General features: G+C 40.0%; 1 protein-coding gene across 3 annotated transcripts in view; it reads left to right on the top strand.

Moving 5' to 3' along the window:
• The window catches only part of ARHGAP42 (Rho GTPase activating protein 42), a 251581-nt gene that overhangs the window by 130578 nt on the left and 99265 nt on the right, over positions 1-21738 (top strand). For all 3 annotated transcript variants that reach the window (XM_054724760.1, XM_054724762.1, XM_054724759.1), the window contains exon 4: positions 12060-12131. In XM_054724760.1, the coding sequence (XP_054580735.1) occupies positions 12060-12131 (72 nt within the window). The remainder of the gene's footprint in view (positions 1-12059; positions 12132-21738) is intronic.

Here is a 21738-nt window from a genome sequence, read left to right as displayed (position 1 = left end):
CCCAATTTCAATGTCAAACAAAGTTCCTTATGTGTACATGTCAGCAATGATATTTCAGTTCTGGATGGTGGACAAATGGTGGTGATGCAGGTCCGACCCTCTCTGGTTTGGTCCTGGGCAACCTGCACTGATGCACAGCTGCTGACTGCTAGCGTGGCAAGGCGTCGTCAGCGTCTTCCATCTCTGGATTGCTTCTCTTCTGTCTTCATAGCTGGAGTAGTCCTGTCAATTCCTCTCTGTTGCAGGAATCCACATGGTCTTGGAGTTGTTTTCTGAAAATATACAAACATATTCTCAACCAAAAAGAAACTCACTACAGACTAATTCATTTGCCTCTCAGCATAACCATTATGGCTTGTCTCATTTTCGGTTCTTATAAGTGTATTTCTTGTATCACATGATCTCACACATCTAGGGGAAATAATGAACAACATAAACTGATGAACAAAAACAGACCCGGAGACAGGGAAGCATCGATCAGACTGTCAAACCTCAGAGGGAAGGCAGGGGAGGGTGGGGGAAGGGGGAGAGATCAATCAAAGGACTTGTATGCATGCATATAAGCCTAACCAGTGGTCACGGACAACAGCGGGTTGGGGGAATACGTGGGGAGGGCTTTGGGATGGGAATGGGGGGATGAGGACAATTATGTGATATCATAATCAATAAAGAAATTTTTTTAAAAAGACTCATTTTTGGCCCTGCAGTGTATTCTTTATTATCTGAGAATGGTGTAATTGGTATAATAGAGCATTGGGAATATGGACTGGAAGTCAGGCTGCCTGAGTTCACGTTTATGGCCTTGGGCCAATTACTTAGCTTCTTTGGGTCTCCCTTTCCTTATCTGAAAATTAGTACCTTTTTTCATAAAGCTGTTGTAAGAGTTGAAGAACTCTCAACAATCGTTGTGATGTGCCTACTACTCCATAACTTATTTCCCCACTTCTCTGATGGGGGTGGCCTGTTTACCTTTCTCCTCTGTGCTTTTAGGCATGCTAGTCTATAATTTACTCTCCTACCCTAAAACCCCTTGCCTGGTTTCCACCTAAAATCTAACAAAGCCATATTATTTTGTTTTCAAGTTTTCAGCTCAGCACATCAGTGAAATCAACCTTTAAAGAAGGAGTAGTTAAGAAAAAAAAATAAAAGGAGTAGGGAGAATTTGGCTCACTGAAGGCAGGCTGGGAAGAGATGCACACAGTGGCTCCAGAGCCGCTATGAGCCTGCCCAGCCCACTGCTAGACCCCAGCCCGTCTTACTGCCTGAAACAGTTAGGTCCCCCTCTTCTAGTCTATGTGCATCCCCATCCTACACCGTTCCTTCCTCCCTTCTCTCCTCTCCCCTCTCTTCCTCTTTCCTTCCATCCCATCCTCATTATTGTAAAATTTAAGAAATTGCTTATACGTTGGGATATCTTAAATTTTTCTTATGATTTTAACAATCTGCATTACATAAATATTGAGTAATAATGATTCAAATACATTAACGTTCAGCTCCTAAAATGTGTAATGCCTGTAAAATGGCTGTAAAATTTAATGAATTTTCATTTCTTTTATTAACGCACAGAGACTATTAGATGTTTGCTTAAATTCACAAATGAAGAAATTAAAACAGATGAGTGATTTAGTTTCTCTCCAAAGGTAGCCTTAGTACTGAATACCCAGGAGGGTACAGGGATAATAGTAAGAAGAAATAGCATTAAAAGGTCAGGGGAGTAAACATTGAATTGCATAAATTATCAATTTGTTGAAGGTTCTTCCACCGGTCCTCAGACATTGAGTCACTTTGATTCCTCTAAGCTAGGAGATAAGACCTGGAAAAAAAATCTTGAAGCCGTAATTGGCTCAGCTCAGAATATATAGTGTTTCTGAATTTTAAGGTTTGGGAAGTGTAAGGAGAGTTATATTTTCATCTGAATGAGAACATTGATACACACGGGACAGCTGTGCTATGGGAAAATCTTCGGCCATCTCTTAGAGTGCTAACGAACGTGAGAGCGGCATTGGGACCTAATAGCAGTGACACAGAGGTGCACAGGTTCAGATCTGGGGTTTCCTGAGAATGTCAAAAGGCACAGGATTGGATGAAGTAACCTCACCAGTGTCTTTGCAAAATGCAGGAGTGGCTAATTAATCTGCTGAAAGAACTGAGCTTATAACATTTATTTTATCTTTTGGAGCCTATATTCTCAAAGGTCAATTTAACTGCAACATTTTCCTTGTATGACCTTTGAAGTATAATGTAGCCACACATTCTATAGAAGTGCTTTGCTAAATATAAATTTTTTGGTCAAAATCAATAGAAAAGTATTTGTGACAGGAACGTATGTGCAGGATGTTGGGGAGTGAGTAATTCCAGTAGCTTTTAAGATGTCAATTCTAATTTGACCCTTTATATATCTTATTTATAGCTAAAAAGCAGTTTGACCCTTTTTGCTGATTTTTAAAAAGACTTCATTATTGTAAAGTATAAATGAACAAGTAGTAATAAGAATGGCCATAAGTAGACACAGGTTTGTGAGGAGACTACGATAGGTTATCGCTGGTGTTTATGAATGTTTTCCACAATGCTTGAATGCTTTACAGTATGCCTAGTTTAACCTCCCATTAGAGATTGCCGGGTAGGATGAATGAAGCACAAGTAGTTTCAGAACAGCAAACAAGCTAAAGTAAGTAACTTACCTTTCTGGTTCAAATAACAGTATTCAGAGAATTTCATTTGGTGCAACCTAGAGTTGTGACATTATTAGATCACAGTGGATTATATGAAATCTTGCAATTTACTCCTCTCTTTCTCAGATAGATTCTGTGAAAATGGTCAATTCTGTCTTAGATGAATGCTTTTCTACTCGCTTATCTTGTGTGTATAGATGGTTTTATTAAGAAATAGCAAAATTTTTATTCAGGACAGTCGTAAGCGCTGGAAGCAGAGGATTGCCTGCTCTTCTTTGCCCTGGGACCACCTTGTTCCATTGAGGAAACCTTGACATCTGGTATGTGCTGGGGGGATTCCACTCCCTCACACTGCACAACCCCAGCCGCAACTTCGTAGGCATCTTACAAAATGATATTTTCATTAATAGTGGCCTGCTCAGAAGAATGAATTAAATAGGAAGCATGTACCACTTTATGTTAATAAGCTCTTATGACCAATATCCATAAAACATAAATTTTAATCTTTGTAAACAGGCTATGAGATAAATGCATATTATCACGTTCATTATAGGGAAACTGAGACTTGGAGAGTTTGAATAACTCGACCAAGATTGCACAGTTGTCAAGAATTAAGTACAAACTAGTGCACTCTCCTGGAGAATGTACTCCTTACACTCATCTCCTGGAATAAAAGGGGATTCATATAGCACCATTCTTCAAAAACATAAATTTCTTCTCCTACTCTGTTCTTATAAGAGAGGTGTTATTACTGATAAAGGGAAGGAAAAGATGAAAGTAATATTAAATTTAAGTTGGATCTAAACCTATGTGGTCCAATGGGGTGGGGATCATAATGGAACACTAGATTAATAAGTAGAACAAAAACATTCAATAGGGAAGCAGCAAGCGACATTCAAGGTAGAATTTAATGGATGACTGTGGTACCCAGATAACCTTACATAGCACTTAAAATTTTTTTTGGGGGGGATAATTTTTAAATAAAGACTTTTCTGAGGAGTAATTTGTTCATAATAAATGATCTAAATCAGATGTACTTAATCTTTGATCTCCCATTGTTATATGAAGGTCTTGGTCACGTGCCCATCCTCCACAGGGGATGTGAGTTTGGGCCTGTGAGTTCTAGTTCAGAAGAGCTGTGGGTGTACTGACCTAGTGAGGGAGTGTCTCTTGCAAAGCTGTGGAGAGTTAACGTGACCAGTGTCCAGGAATGAGCCGCTACCCAGCCCTAGACCACTTGCCAGAGCTTCATCCTGGGAAGCTGTTTGGTAGGAAGGGACGGGACAGGGGTTGGAACAAGGCAGAGATACTTGCCTATAATTCCCAAATTAGGACTCTGGTCTGATTTTCCCAGTTGCAGAAAACAATGGGGAAATGAGCTGTTCTTACCTCAGAGACTGTTTATAGATAGGTTCATCCACTCATTATTACATACCTTTGTGATCTCTCCACTTTGTGAATTGGCTGCAAAGACATCTCAACAAGAAATTACTTTTGCTGTGTAAATTGCGTGGTCTGTTGTAGCCTCTCAATCAGTTGCTTTAGACAGCACTGTGGAGTAGCATTAAGTCTTCTCTTCAAAACCTTAGATGGAGTCTTTCAGTGCTTTGAAAGTTTGGGGTACAGAGTTGTAAGCTTAACATCCTGGCGCTGTAGAGTCTGTTGCCTGCTATTGGGACGCTGTAGGCATTGATTAGTGGTGAGCTTCGATTGGCACCAGCACTGGAGCCCACGCCTGGAAAGGGGCGAGAAGTAAACGTGGAAGGAGAGGTACGTTCCGATTTCTCCTGGTGCAGCGCCACTTGTTTCGTTGGCCAAACACGTTGTGCTAACCTTCTCAGCAGGGAACAGCAGGCGCTGAAAGTTCCTATAGGACAGCACTGGAAAACCCATGGTCTAGAGAAAATTGTAATTCATGTATACCTAGAGAAATAAAACCCCAAACATGTTTGGACAATCATCTGTCTAACCACATAAAAACATTGCTAGCCATTGCTTTTGAGTAATTTATGAGCATTCCCTCGTGGCTGTTTATTAAAACCACTTGAAATAGCAAAAGAAAAGTGGCAGGAAACTGAGTTGCCTGGCTCCATGTAACGCACCCACAGTTAAAGGGTGTCTATGAGCTATCGGGGTATTGTAAGCCATTATCCAGTATCAGATTTGCTTCTCTGCTATACAAAATAAGTGAAATAGCTGGTAATTATTTTTAAATTCAAAATGGACCACTATCCATAAAAAGAAATTGTTTAAACCCAAGGTTTGGGTAATGGTTAAAAAAAAAACACAAAAGCACAGTTTAATAAGTTAATTGTATCTTAATTACTGAAACAAGACCTTTTCAAGAACTTACAGTATCAATATCTAGGGAGAGTCATACTGAAATTGCTTTTGTATTTTTCCTAAAGGGTCTTTCTTAGTAAGGTCATGCAAAGTAACACATTCCACAAATATTATGGGATCTTGAATCTCTTGAACTCTGTGACATGATTTTCCCCCTAGAGTTACCTTCTGGAAGGAGTTTCATCAAGCCTCTTGCGTAAATCTGGAGAGAAAGAGTTCTGTGAGAGCCAAGATTGCGCATTTCTCTAGATTTTTAAAAAAGAAATCCTTGTGAATGTTAAATCACCAGGGTTGCACCCTGATTCACATTTTTTAATGATGGTTTTCCACCATTTTGTATATCATTTTCTTTTATTTTTCAGTAGCAACAATAAACCTTTATAACATACCAACATTTAAAACACCTCCTTCACGTTACACTTGGATTACTTCGGAATGGAAGAATCCCGCCCACGTGATGGGACAGTGTGTGGGGACGAAAGGCATGCGTTCCCTGGGGACGTACAGACCCGAGGGTCAGAGGCAGCCACATTGGGTTGTACGTCCACTTTGTGCCTGAAAGTGTTGGCATTTCCATTTTGATCTCTTGAATTTAGACTCACATATTGTGAGCAGCAGCCCATTGACTGCATACAAAAGAAGCATCATAGTTCAGATGTAAGAACACGTACGCTATAACGGCTTTGGAAACATTAAGCCCCTGCTTCTCTACTATTGTCGATGGTATTCTGAACAGGCACTGTTGTGTTAAATTAACTTGGATTTCCTTTTCTACCTTTGAGTAACCACATTTTAAATCCTCTTGGGAAGTTCTGAGACTGCTTACAATATTTTGGACACATAGCAGATAGGTATTGCGAATTCTGTGAAGAAGTGAACATTTATTGAAAGTCTATAATATGCCAAGTCTGTGCTTGTTATTTATAAGATATATATTTTTTCTTCAATTTTTATAAAAACCTTAAGAGATATAGGGATGAAGATACTGAGTCTTAGTGGTTTTGGTGCCCAGATTCAAATGGAACTCTGGCTAACTTGAACACTCACATTCCTAATACATTCCAGATGGTTTTTAGATTTCAAACGTCATTTCTCACATAAAATTGACTTTAATCTCCATATTGTGAAGACCTTTGCATAGTACTTGCTATATAGTAAATAGTCAATAAATCATATCTGTTGTTCTCTATCACTCTTAGATGTTCCCTCCCTTCCTCATTTTGCCAATTTATTGCCTCCAGAACTTTATTTTTTAAAAAAATCTTTGAGTTTCAGATTAATAGAATGATAAGAGGAGGAAGAAAGAGAAAAAATATGAGCAAGTCCAAAAACAACAGAAAAAATAAAGAAATACGGAATAGAGATAGGAAATAATACTTGCTCACAGGATGGTTAGGTAATGATCACATTTAATTTGTTATATCTCCTCAGGTTTTATTTTATTCTCAGGTCATATGTAGATAACAGCAACATAAGGGGTTTGTCAAAGATTGAAACTACTGGATATGAATATGGTTGCCAGTGTCTTAGTATACCTCCCCCCTCTCTCTCCTAATCCTTCCCATCCCAATAAAGAACATTTCATTCATATTGATTAGTTGTACTAGTACCATTTTGAGGTGGGATATTCTGCCAAAGTAGTTCTTTGAGTCTTCCCATAGCACAAAACTAATAGTTCCAAAGTGAAATTCATTGTCTTAATTCTACTCCACTAAACATACTCCCTCTTTTTGTGTGTGTGTGTTTTTTTTTTAATCCTCATCCAAGGACATGCTTAGAGAGAGGAAGGGGCAGGGGGAGGGAGGAGGGCAGAAAAAAAAAAGCATTGATGTAAACTTTATGCCACTTTTAATTTTTCTCCCTTTTTTCCCCCCAAAAAAACACCTGTCTCTTCAATTCCCTGCTACTCATCTGTCAACACGGCAGGCACCTGCTTTGGTTCCTCACCACTTCTAGCTTGAGCTCCTCTCCCAGCCTTTAGCTGGCATATTATACCTTTATCTCTTCGTTCTCAGAGTACCCCATATATTACTGGCTTGGCTTCTCAGAACAGGTTTTCTTAACATTAAAAAATATCCTCTAGCCATCTGTATGTGCACTTTGCAGAAGTGTCTGTTTAAGTCCTTTGCCCATTTTTACATTGGATTATGGTCAAGGGACATATAAAAACATACTCAAAGTCACTGATCATCAGATAGATGCAAATTAAAACGACAATGAGGTATCACCTCACACCTGTCAGAATGGCTGCCATCAACAAATCAACAAATGACAAGTGTTGCGAGGATCTGGAGAAAAGGGAACCCTCGTACACTGCTGGTGGGAATGCAGACTGGTGCAGCCACTATGGAAAACAGTATGGAGTTTCCTCAAGAAATTAAAAATGAAAACTGCCATTTGGCCCAGTGATCCACTTCTAGGAATATATCTTAAGAAACCTGAAATACCAATCAGAAGGAATACTGTATTATACACCCCTATGTTCATAGCAGTGCAATTTGTTATAGCTAAGATCTGGAAGCAGCCCAAGTGCCCATCAGCAGATGAGTGGATAAAAAAGCTGTGGTACAGCTACACAATGGAATACTATGCGGCAGTACAAAGGAGGATCTCTTACCCTTTGAGACAGCATGGAAGGACCTGGAGAGCATTATGCTAATCGAAATAAGCCAGTCAGAGAAAGACACATGATCTCACTCATATGTGGAATCTAATGAAAAAAATAAACTCATCAACAAAATAGACCCAGAGACATAGAAGCATAGAACAGATGGACAAATCTCAGAGGAAAGGCAGGTATAGGTGGGTGGGTGAATGGGGAAAGATTAACCAAATAATTTATATGCATATATGCATCCCCCATGGACACAGACAATAGTGCGGTGAAGGCCTGGGGGAGGGGATGGGTGTAGGGTTGAAATCAAGGAGGGGGGGGGGGAAGGAAACATCTGTAATACTTTCAACAATAAAGATACATTTTTTAAAAATCCTCTGTTCCGAAGCCAACAGTCATTTTAATGTTCAGGCTGCTTTCCCTGATTATGGGTGTAATTCACCCTTTCCATACTTATTCCAACTGAGTGAGTTACTAATAATGTATACTCTTTTCTCCAGTTAGAGAATGTTCTTATTCATTAAGAATAATGACATATTGCTTCTTTGGAGCCTGCTATGTGCCAGAACTGTTGGACATGCTTCACATTCATTCTGCTACTCCCAATTGTAAAAAGTTAAATGAGGGTTTTAATATGTTCAGTGCACTCACAAGTAAGATCGACTTTTAATGAGTGCTTAATAAATGCTCTCTTCTCCTACACTCCACCCCACTTCCCACATGCCATGCTGAGTGCTACCCTTTTGCCTTTGTACATGGTGTTCTCTCTTCCTAGAATATTTTTTCCTTTTGGTGTATCCAGTTCATATTCACTATCCAAACACTGCCTCGACTCATTCAGTTCTCCTGGGTCTTTCCTATTGTCAGAATACTAATCTCACCTAATAATAGACAAACATGTAAATTGACCGTACCTCCGCTACGCCACCAGCCAATCAGGAGTGATATGCAAATTAACCCAACAAAGATGGCGGTTAATTTGCATGCTCAGCCGCCTAGTGACGGGGGCGGGTGTAGGCGTTCTGCCCCACCCCCAGTCTCTCAGGGCCTCTGGCAGTGTGGGAAGGTGGGGCCGGAGCGGAAAGAGGTGGCTCCTGGAGCAGAAAGAGGCGGCTCTGGGGCCTGAGCAGAAAGGGGCTGGGTCAGAGTGGGAAGACGGTGCTGGTAGCCAGGGAAAGGAAAGCCCATTCTAGCACGAATCTTCATGCATTGGGCTTCTAGTGTATTTATAAGGAGTTTGACATGGTTTGCCTTGTAACTCCCTTTTGTCTTTCACTTTTTCCAAAAATTTAACAGCGCTTGACAGGCATCAAATACTTGTTGAATGAATACATTCTCCCCTTCTCAAGTAGACATCAGCTTTCTGGAAGGGTTAGCCCAGTCCTTAATTTCTTCTCATCATCTCAGATCTCAGCGATGTGGGGGAGTCCAAGACGTCTGTCGTTTGGAACTTTCATGGGAAAATACTTTTTTAATACCACGCACATAGATACACTTCAACGAAGAGGGGCAAAAAAAGATTCAGAGATAGAAGTCTGATAAGTAGGTAAATTCAGAATGAGATTCATTATCTATGTTTTTTGGGCAATATTGAAAGCTGTAAATTTTGAGCCCTTATTGTATGTAAAACACTGAGCTAAGTGTTTTACATTCATCGTCTTAGAACCAAATTGTTGGATGCATGATGCAGCTAATGCTCAGAAGGGTTCCCTAGCAGCTTGTAAGCAACAGAACCTGGTTTAAACCCAGGTGGTTTTTATTCTAAACATGTGTCTCTCAGCGCTATACTGTATATCATCCTATTCAGCCTCATTGCTGGAGTTTTCAGCCCTTGAGAACTATCTCCCTGTTGAAGTTCACTAAGTTTAAATACATTAGATCATGCTTTTGTTTCCAGCATAAACATTCAGTACATGTTAGCCTTTATTTTTGCCATTTTCCAATTTACACTGAACTGTTCATGACATTGTCTTTTCCCCTTATGCAAGCTTCACTTTAAAGGCAGAATCAGCTATTTATTATGTCTGCGAGCTCTGGATATATATGCGTGTGTGTATATATGTGTTTGGGCATCCATGAAGGCGCCAAGGATTTAGAGAGTGAGAATGAAAAGTGAGCTGCTTTGCTACTGTTTCCAATCAGCTCTCTCATTAGAGGCCTGCAGTGTATCTGCAGGGATGCCTGCCTGAGCTCACAGGGGGAAGCAGGTGATGGATGGTTCCAGACCCTCAGTGTCTCAGAAAGAATCTTGAGTATTGATCTATTTTGTGTGTTTTTACAGCATAGGATTTTAGGCTGTCTTTTTAAGATCTCTCATTTTTCTGCAAATTGGAGAATGACAGAACCGTGGAAGGAATTAACACTCTAGTTTTTACTTTTGTGTATACTATCTCAATGCATTTAGGTTCTGGAATTTAAGAAGTAAGACTTGACTATAGAATAACCAGTTTAGTGAAAATAAGTAAAACCGTTTGGTTGGAAGTTAAAACTTTTTATATAATTTCAGACATACAGAAAAGTTATAAGAATAATATAAGGAACTCCTGTATACCCTTTAACCTATTTTAAAATAGAGTGATGTATTAAAAAATCTTTTTTTAATGTTAGCATTTTCTAATTATACTAGAGGCCCAGTGCATGAGATTCCTGCACTGGGGGGCAAGGAGGGATGCCTCAGTCCGGCCTGCACCCTCTCACAGTCCAGGAGCCCTTGGGGGATGCCCCACTGATGGCTTAGGCCTGCTCCCTTGGGGAGCCGGCTCAAGGCTTCTGGCTGAGCGGTGCTCCCCCTGTGGGAGCACACTGACTACCAGGGGCCAGCTCCTGCATTGAGCATCTGTCCCCTGGTGGTCAGTGCACATCATAGCAACCGGTCATTCTGCCATTCGGTCAATTTGCATATTAGCCTTTTATTATATAGGATAATAGATCATGTTGTTATCACAGTGGTAGAAAAAGATTTTGTTAACTAGGCCTGCTCCCTGCCACCAGGTTTCATCCTATATAATAAAAGCCTAATATGCTAAGTGTCCGGTCGGCCATTCAACCAATCAAAGTGTAATATGCTAATGATATGCTAAGGCCCCTCACCTGCTTGCTATGATGTGCACTGACCACCAGGGGTCAGATAGTTCACCGGTCGACCAGTCACTATGACATGCACTGACCACCGGGAGAAGACACTCTGACTGGTAGGTTAGCTTGCTGCTGGGGTCCAGCCGATTGGGAATGAGCGAGACAGGCTCAACATGCCCTGGAGCCCTCCTGCGGTCCCTCCCCAGCTGGCCAACCTCTTGCGTCCTTCCTGGACCCTGATCATGCACCAGTGGGGTCCCTTGGCCTGGCCTGCGCCCTCTCGCAATCTGAGCTGAGGGTCACACCCCTCCCCCGAGTGCATGAATTTCGTGCACTGGGCCGCTAGTTGAGATATAAATGACATATAACACTGTGTAAACTCAAGATGTACGCGTTGGTTTGATATATTTGATACTGCAAAATGATTGCCACCATGGCCATAGCTAACACCTCCACCCTGTCACATAATTAACATTTCTTTTTGTGGTGAGACATTTAACCTTTTGCACTCAGATGACAAGTGTGACTCCACACGGTTAGCATTAGAATAAAGGAATCGAGAAAAAAGCAAGCGAGTGCAAAGGGTTAAGATCCTATGTTTAATTTTAATGCTTCATAAAGGGTTTTTTTAAATGGAGATTTCCTTCCAGCATAATGTTACTGTCAGAAATGTTTGTCTCCTTGCATTCAGTCCCTGGCCCCCATACTTTGAACCCTCTCACAATATTCTTACAGATCAATATTAAAAGATTTATGTTTTAAAGTTTTAGGGGAATCCCAATTTGGAGTTTGAGGCTAACATACTGTTCATTGAAAATAAATCAGATACTATTTTAGTAGGGCTGGAAATATGAGAACATTCCAGCAAATCCCAAGTGTAAGAATTATACTGAAATAGGAAAGAAAAGTGAGCCTTATTTTATTTTGCAGTTGTAGAACTATAATATTCTAGTGGCAAAATGGAAGAGCTTTTTTATGGTTCAGTTTTAAAATGATGTTTGAACTGACTGCATTAAAACAGTATAATTAAAAGTATTTGTAAATTTACTATCCAATATGCTGTTTCTTAGTTATGTCTTAGAATAAGGAAGTTAAATATTTAACTAAGATTTTACCACGTGTACTTGTTTTCACATTATTTACATTATGTTGGAACCAAATGACATAATTTGTGAGAACAACTTAATTATAAAGTAGAAAAATACTACAACATGCGAGATATTTTTATTTCATGTATAGACATGAACAAGAGAAAAAAAGCTGTTTATTTAAATAAGGTGAATAAATGAGCCATCTTTTATCAATATTTGCATGAAATTATACCTAATTTAATTAATTTGCATTTTTAATTTCAGATTCAAAACGCTAATGATGTATTAATTGCTCCACTTGAGAAATTTCGAAAAGAACAGATAGGCGCAGCAAAAGTAAGTGTTCCATTTTATTATTCTTCAGATATTCTCCTGGTAATTAAAGATGACATAATTTCAGATGTTAACATTTTGATATTAGAATGACCTTTTAAAAATTCTGTACGTCATTTTTAACTTTTGCACTGAGCCTATTACAAAGACCGGCATTTCTTTAAACATAAAAGATCTTCTTCTTCTACTGAATAGAGAAAAAGTCAGCATCAGTGAGTTCCTTCCATTACCACAATTGGAAGGAAGTATTTGAAGAGGGGTGAAGTTATGGTAAAATTATGAGCTTTGCTCCAACATCTATAAAATAAAAATTAGGCAGAGGGTATATTGAAAATTCAGGCAGTTATTATCAAAAAACTTTTATTACTTATTAGAGGCCTGATGCACGAAATTCGTGCAAGGGTAGGCCTTCCTTCCCCCGGCTGCCGGCACTGACTTCCCTCTGGCACCCGGGACCCAGGCTTCCCTTGCAGCCCCGACTTCGTCTGGAAGGATGTCTGGAATGATGTCTGGTCTAATTAGCATATTATGCTTTTATCATTATAGATTGTATTTTTTCACTATTAAAGAAAACGTGTTTGTGGAAAAACCTTCGACATGTTTATCAAGCCTTTGCAATGATGTTTAGTTGATTATGTACCAATTAAAATTTCCCTGAGCCTAATATTTTTTGAAATTTACTTGCACCCTTTTTCTTAGATCTGCATTTTAACTACCTGCACAACATTATGTAAGGACATAAACTTTAGGGTTTCCAAAATGGAACTCATCACTTCACCCATTCTTTCTCAAAATGTTTTGGTTTTCTATGTCGTCAGTGACATAGCCCTTCCCCATGCCAGCAGTACTATCCATTCTAACGCAGAATTATTTTTCCTCCTTTCCACCTTCTCTTCTGTCTGAAATATTGAAATAGCTTACTAGTTGGTCTCCACACGCGCATCCTACTCTGTTATCTACCTTCCTGCCTGTCATTCTTGGATAGTGGATCTCTTTGAGAGACAGTTTACTCCTGATAAGGAACGCGCTCCATACCGCGCCCATCTGCTGCATTCATTATACCTCCCTCCTCGGGCGTAGTTGCCTGCTCACCAGTCTCTGTCCATGGATTTGCCCAACCTTCCTCTCTCCCCAGAACATTTCTTCCCCTTGTTGAGGTCTTGCTAACTCTCCATGGCTGATCACCCAGCACCAGAAAGAAGCCTCCCGTATATAGGCCTCATTCATTCCCCTCCCAGAATTGATTTTCCCCCCTCCTAGAATCCAGTAGTCCTTATGTTTATTTCCTGTAAAAAGCTATCACAGTCTGCCCTGAATTAGATTTTCATACATTTCTTCACTAATTATGAAAAATGATCAGTTCCAGGAGTAAGCCGGAACTATTTTTGTGTTAATTAATGCAGCAAATGTTTATCAATGTCCTGGCTGGCCTCCTTGTGGCAATCCTGGTGTTTGAGATGAAGGGATACAACTGTACACAAGACAGGCATGCTCCCTGCACTTGTGTCCCTTATTATCTTTTGTGGAAAACAGACACCAAACTAATAGCAAAGGCACTGATGCAGAAGTGCAGGGTGCCTCCCGAGAGAGTAATGAATGGGACTGACCTTGTCCTGAGAACCAGGACGTGCTCTCTGGAGGAGGGACTGGTTAAGCAGAGAAATACATAAAGGATGAGAAGGAAATAGCCAGCTATGGGCATACAGGGGTGGGAGGGGGACGACCTTCCATACCTTCCTGAAGAAGGAACAAGGTGGGGATGAATCGAGGCCCCGAAGGAGGAGAGAGGCTGGCATTTTAAAGGAAAAAGATCCAGTGTGTTCGGAAAATAGAGGACCGTGGGAAGAACGGAGGACGTGTGCATTTTTAAATATTACTCTAGTTGCATGTCATGCACCGACTGGAGGAGGCGGGACTGCGTTTGTGAAAACCAGTTTGGGGGCTGTAGGACAGTGGCTTTAGATTCAGAAGGTGATCGTAGCGGTGGAGACCAGGGGCGTATTTCAGAGGTAAAATGGAAAGGGGTAGGAAATGGGTTACATAGTTAGAAGTGAGGGACAGGACGTTTCCGAGGTAACGCCCAGGGGTCTGGGTTGCATACTCCAGTGGTTTTGCAGCTACTTACGGAGACAGGCAACGTTGATGTTTGGATGGCAGGATGGTGATTTTGGCCTTTAGACATAATGAATTCGAGGTTCCTCTGAGACATCCACGTGGAGACGTTGAGTTGTCAGGTGTATAATCGGATCTGAATTACAAATACCATACACCTTTGGGAGTTATTGTTCTCTAGGTGGTAATTAAAGTCATGGGGGGGGGGGGGTAGAATAGATCCCACTGGGAAAGAACAGAGCGAGAAGAGGACCTACGTTCTGTATAATCTGAAAACTCTCAACATTAGTGTTTGGGGAGAGAAAAGTCTACGGTGAAAGGAATGGGCAGAAGAAGGAAGAAAATAACAAGAATGTGGTATTCCTGATCAAGGAAGAGTCTTTTCAGGAATAGAAATAGCTGATCTTCATTGACATTTACATTGTAGTGATTTTCACTGAACTATTACGTCTGTGATCTAACTAAATCCTCAAAGCAACCTGTGTGTTACACCTGTTTTACCATGAGGAAAATGATGAGTGAGACTATGGAGCTAAAATCAAGCCTTTTTACTTCACAGCCTTGATTTACAATATTTCACGTCATTAATTTTTATAAAACTTGATGAAAGAGCTTTGTGAAAAATCCTTTTTATAGTGCAGGATATTTCAAGTTTTCTGGCCCACCTAAAATAGTGTATTTCATTTGTGTATGGATTATTCTTTTTGTTGTTGCTGTTGTTTTTGTTGATCCTCACCCGAGGATATTTTTCCATTGATTTTTAGAGAGAGTGGAAGGGAGAGGGAGAGACAGAGAGAAACATCGATGTGAGAGAGACACATTGATTTGGTTACCTCCTGCATGCACCCCGACCAGGGCCAGGGAACCTGCAACCAAAGTACGTGCCCTAGACCGGAATCGAACCCGGGACCCTTCAGTCCGCAGGCCGATGCTCTATCCACTGAGCAAAACCAGCTAGGGTTGGATTATTCTTATATGAAGGTTTAGATTAGCTATAGTTGTAGTTGAGTAAGCAGTTACACCCATTTTATTTTTCAAACATCTTACTTCTTGGACAGACCAACTGAGAACACACAATAGTATACTATGCCTTTGCCCACTCATTAGAAGGTTAAACCTGTGGTTAAATGAATTCAAATGAAATCTTGAGCATAAAGATTATTATATGTGGTCCTTTGGTGATGGTGATTCTGTGTCTTTTATCTGCTTGATGCTCTTAATGCTCAATTGTTTCTAAGCTGCTAAGTAGTTGTTTTTTAGTAAAGTGAATAAAGAACAGGCATTTTTCTTCTGACATATACGTTTGAGTCATTTTCTTTTCTTTTGGAATTGCAAAAACATTGTGGTAGAAGTAGAAATCCTTGAAGATAAAATTCACTTTTGTATTGCTTTGCTCCCTGTTTTACTTAGGTATTTTCTTACTTGGTAAATAAAGCTAATTCTACAAATGACACTCCGCTGCTTTCCACAGTCTTTAGAATAGAGGTTTCCATAGTGTACTCAGGCCCACGAGCCAGCTGGAAGGCAAGAGTGTCTATTAAGTTAAGTGTAGAATCTTCCACTGCAGTCAGCAACCTCCTTCGCTTGGTCCAAGTGGAAAACGCTGAGTCAAAGTGGCCCTCTCCTCACAACCAGATGATCCTATTTAACCGGAGTGGATCAAGGCCATGGACCACAAACGTTTCCTTTGTAGTGTGTTCTGTGGAGCTTTGAGACACCTGATACTTTGCTATTGAGGCCCTGAGTGAGTTCCAGTTGAGGGGGAGAAGCACCAGGCATCTGTGAGAGGCATTAGAAAAGGTTAATGATGGGGTCGTGGAACTCAAGGACAGAGGCGGTGGGGCCTGCTTTGTGAGTAGCTAAAGATTAGAAGAATTATCTATAAACAGTTGTTAAGAATGTATTTGTTTAAGGGTTCTGAGTCTATTGGTATTCGCAGAATGAAACTGTATTGCAGGCCTGGCCATTGCATGTGTCAGAGTGTGGGATGGAATGTTCCGTTTCTTTAATTTGGCTGAACTGAATTCTAGAAATGAGTGGAAGTGGAAGTGGGTATTCAGAGCTGTTAATGCCAGCTAGAATTTTGACAATATGAATATATCGAGAGCAGCATTATAATAGAGCAGGATGAAGTATTTCTTCCCCCACTTTTTGTATAAATTTCATTGATTATATGGGAATTCTCCTCCTTGCTCCCAGAGAGAATCAATTGTAAGTCATATCTGCATTTTCCACACTTGTTTCATCACAAATGAGCTCTTACCAATCAAAGACAAATCCATTATAGGTGTGTGTGTGTGTGTGTGTGTGTGTGTGTGTGTGTGTGTGTAAACATATATAGAGAGTTTCTCAAAAATGGTCCTAGCCAGTTTGGCTCAGTGGATAGAGCATCGGCCTGTGGACTGAGAGTCCCAGGTTCGATTCTGGCCAAGGGCACATGCCCGGTTGCAGGCTCAATCCCCAGTAGGGGATGTGCAGGAGGCAGCTGATCAAGGATTCTCTCTCATCATTGATGTTTCTCTCCCTCTTCCTTCCTCTCTGAAGTCAATAAAGAAATATATATTTTTAAAAAATATATACACACACTTTTAATAATTATAAAGGCAGTGTTTATTAAAATGCATTTCAGCCCTAGCTGGTTTGGCTCAGTGATTAGAGCGTCGGCCGGCAGACTGAAGGGTCATGGGTTTGATTCCAGTCAAGGGCATATACTGAAGTTGCAGGCTTGATCCTGGATCCTGGGGGAGGCAACCAATTCATGTGTCTCTCTCACATCCATGTTTATATCTCTCTGTCTCTACCCCTCCCTTTCATTTTCTCTAAAAATCAATGGGATAAATATTCTCAAGTGAAGATTAACAACAACAAAAAATGCATTTCATTTTCAAAACCGAGCTATCAGCTAGTAAAGTATGTATACATTTTGAGGGGACACCCTGTACAAACCAGACGACTAGATATTTTAAGAGATGGAACTGACTTTCAGGAGACCAAGTGCTCATGTTCCACGTATAAATAGACTGGGCATGTTGGTGGCCCAGTGAGGGCTAGAACGTAATTCCTCAGACCAGTGTCAACCTAAGAATGTCCAAACCTGTAGAGAATTTTTAAAAAGAGTTTATTTGAGCCAAATCGTTGACATGCCAGGAAGCAAGATCTCAAATGATTCCCATAATGACAGTTTGTAGTTTCTTTTATATATTTGGAATTAAGGCAGGAATGTAAGGCAGATTACATGAAGTTGGGTAAAGGCAAAGCAGAAAAATCTCTATGATAGGATTACAGGATAGTTAACAGGATCATGTGCTTTTTTTGAGGGTGGTTATACTTCTGAGTGGTCTGAAAAAGAGGCATTTCAAAGGCATAGAAACAATGGAACAAAGGACAGGACAAGCTTAAGGTGAAGATAGCCTTTTTATAGGCTTTGGGTGTGACTACCCACCATGATTTGCCTAGTTAAGAATTGATGCTCAGCTTATCCTGTGAGATTACTTTGGGTTACATGTATTACAGCGCCCAGTTTTCATCCACACCAGCAGTCTTTCAACTCCTCCAGGCTGCTCTTTAGAGTACTCCTTTGTTAGATTTTTTTCTTTTTTGTTTTGTTTTTCCTCACCCAAAGATATTTTTCCATTGAGTTTTAGAAAGAGTGAAAGAGAGGGGGAGAGACACAGAGAGAGAAACATGGATGTGAGAGAGACATCGATTGGTTGCCTCCTCCATGTACTCCGACAGGGGCCAGGGATCGAGCCTGCAACCAAGGTACGTGTCCTTGACCAGGAATCGAACCTGAGACCCTTCAGTCTGCAGGCTGGTGCTGTAATCACCAAGTCAAACTGGCCAGAGTCATTTTCTTTACCTTTAGCAAAAAATGACTTAGTGTGAAATTTCTTAATTATAAAATTTTTTCAAATATGTTCACACTTGACCACTTTGAATCAAGTGAAGTTAGTATAGTTCCCTTGATTTAAAAATTCCCACCATACAGTAGGCTCTCACCACTGGTTTCATTAGAGATAAAAGAGGCTTGAGTATTTCTCTGCCCATAAAAGTTAAAAGATACATTTTTATTTCTCTGGGAAATGTTTTTCAAGACTGGTTTTCATCTTTAATTAGATCTTAAAAGAATCATATGAACATTCCTCTATAGGTTTTGTGTGTGTGTGTGTGTGTGTGTGTGTGTGTGTGTGTGTTAATCCTCACCCGAGGATATTTTTCCATTGAATTTTATTTTTTTATTTATATATATTTTTAGAGAGAGTGGAAGAGAGAGGGAAAGACAGAGAGAAGTATTGATGTAAGAAAAACACATCAATCGGTCGCCTCCTGTATGAGCCCAGACAAGGGCCCGAGCTGGGGAGGAGCTGCAACCCAGATACGTGCCCTTTACAGGAATCGAACCTGGAACCCTTCGGTCTGCAGGCTGACACTCTATCCTCTGAGCCAAACTGGCTAAGGCCCTCTACGGTTTTCATACAAAAATAAACAATATAATATTAGTCATTTCAACATAGAACTTGATTCTCTTTACATTGATTTCATATTAAACACTGTGATGGAACCTGATGATTTTTGTCTATTTTTTTTCTGTCTATAGTAGAGTTTGGTTCTGTCTTTCAACATTTATTATTTTAAAACATAATTATTTTAACATTTAATATCTAAAAAAATATCTATGAAGCATTGTCACGATTAGTTTTTGGTATAGCCTTAGATTTATTTTCTTCATGTGGAAAGTGGCTGCACTCTAATTTGTTGTCTGAAACCTACAGATAACTTAGAGAGAACCCAGAAGGATTAAGATGTTTTACTTATTTCAAAAAATAACATTATTGTCACTGAACTGAGTTAGTTATTTAATTTAATGGATAATATTTTGGATTCACGATCAGAACATTCAAAATAACATGGTTTATAGGGTCAGCGTATGGATTGAGGTCACCATAGTTTTCCTCCTGTTGGCAACAAGTCCTAAGAGAATAGTCAGGATTGGTTTTTCATGTGCTGCTGATGGGCACTGAGCTGAGTCTCTGTCTCCTGGACAGCTGCTGTCTAGCAAGGACTGTATTTGGGACTGAATTCTGTGGGCAAACTATAAGCTATTTAATAGTTGTTTTGAAACTGCTTGTAATTCCTTTATTGTACATCCAGTCAATAAACCCTATTATGTTATACAGGGTTGCAGAATTACTGATTTTTGTCATTTGATTTTTTTAAACAATAATAATACTGCCCTTTATAATAGTTAACCAAGTACTGCCCTAAACATTTTACATGTAAATTCATTTAATCCTCATAACCAACATATCAGATAAGAAAACTGTTAAATTCACTTTGTAGATAGATCCAGAGACAAAGAAGCATTGAACAGACTGTAAAACCTCAGAGGGAAGGCAGCGGAGGGTGGGTAGGTTGGAAGAAATCAATCAATGAATTTGTATGCATAGGTATGCATAACCCATGGACTCAGACAATGCGGGGGGGTGAAGGCTTGGGGTGGGAGGTGGGAGTGGGCTAGAAGGGGTCAGTGGGGGGAAAAGAGGACATATGTAATACTTTCAATAATAAAGATTTTTTTTTAAAAAGAGAAAGAAACTGAGATGTACAAAAGTGAAGTCAATGGGGTGAGGTCACCTAACTAGTAAGGTGTAGAGTCAGCTTTTAATCAGAAATGAGATAACGTCTATAGAGTTCTTTAGTGGCACCACCACATATTTGATACTCAAGTGATATTTATTCCCTTTTTTAAAAACTTCTCAGACAAAGAAAATTGGCTGGTTGGCTCATTTGAAGAGTAAGATAGTGTCATAATTATTTAACAGCAAGTTCTATAGAATTATATAAACAAGATAAAAACTTAGCCCTTAATACTTGTAGGAAATGAGAACTTGGATAAGACAATTACCTCTTTAAAGCCTTAGTTTCCACATCTGAAAAATGGAGAAAATAATAGAACTATCTTCATAAAATTGCTACAATAGCACGATTTGACATTTTATATAAATTGCTTTGCATAATTCTTCTACATAGTAAGCACTAAGGCATTAATTGCTTTTGTTTTATAATTAATAACAATTATTGCTATTATATACTTTTTGTCCATATTAACCAAAGCACTGCAGTAAAAATAAGGTAATTGTTCATCATGTAGGTTAATTTCTTATTTTGTTTCATGGACAGAGAGAAGCAGCGCTGAGTTGATGGTTAAATAGTGATAATGGTTCACAAGGCTACTATGCAAGAAGGCTTTAGATGGACATCACTCATAATTAATAATACCATACAATTTATGGATCACTATCCTATATAATAAAAGCCTAATATGCAAATTGACTGAACGGCGGAATAACCCACAGAACGACTGGTCGCTATGATGTGCACTGACCACCAGGGAGCAGATGCTCAACGCAGGAGCTGCCCTCAGTCGCAGGCCCCAGGCCAGCCAAGGCAGGTGCCAGCGAGGGGCCCCCCAATTGCCCTGCCGGGCTGCCCCACAGAGGGAGGCGACCGGCAGCAGGGGGCGGGGCTGGTGAGCGGGTGGTGCCAGGCCAGCCAAGGCGGGTGCCAGCAGGGACCCCCCAATCGCCCTGCCAGTCGCCTGCAGATCAGCCCTGATCACCATCCAGGCCTAAGGACCCTACCAGTGCTCAAATTTTGTGCACTGGGCCTCTAGTTACTTACAACAGTCTTACAGAGTAGGAAGTATCATCATGTTCACAGAACTAACCTGAGACCCAGAAAGATCAAGAAGCATTGCCAGCAACCCAGGGGTGCCCTTGTCCTCTAGCTGGGACTCAAATCCAAACCTTCTGACTTGGCTTTTGGCACCGGGCCATACCTACCTCCATGCAACTTGTTTTGGTAGTTTGTAGCATATTTTCACCATTCTTACAACATCGGTATAAGGTGAGTATCAGCCCTACTTGACCTCATGGCCATCCCTGGGAAAACAAATCAGATCACATTCCATGGAGACAGGATGTGGGCAGTGGTCTCTGTACTTGACAGGGGGCACTGTACATGTTTCAGTGTCTCTGTACGTATTTCAAAAATTGCTGAGTATCATGCTTTTATGTACATTTCAAACCTGGTCAAGTCATAGGGAACCGCTATAGAGTTAGAAATCTGGATAGGGACATAACCCAAAAGGCATTCTGCTGAAGAATTTAAGTCAATTTATAAATATTACATCATTATATGTTAAATGCGTATATGTGTTTACATACATATATAGACTATTACAATTTTATTAAGTGGCTACTGTGTGCTCAGATAGAAGGATAAGCTCCTATGCTCTAATTTGATTATTATAACTTATAGAGAACATTATCACTATTTTCCCACCTAATTATTCTTACGTTGATGCCTGAAGACTACTATTTAGGAAACATTTTTAAGCTTCCTTACAAGTTGTATTTTTACAAAAGATCCTTATGCTACTTTTTAGGTCAAATATACAGTTTTTAAAAAGATTAATGCAATTCCCAGCGTCACACAT

Source organism: Eptesicus fuscus, chromosome 13 (assembly GCF_027574615.1).
Source record: "Eptesicus fuscus isolate TK198812 chromosome 13, DD_ASM_mEF_20220401, whole genome shotgun sequence".
In the NCBI taxonomy this organism is placed as follows: domain Eukaryota; kingdom Metazoa; phylum Chordata; class Mammalia; order Chiroptera; family Vespertilionidae; genus Eptesicus; species Eptesicus fuscus.
This window is presented reverse-complemented; position numbering and strand designations above follow the sequence as displayed.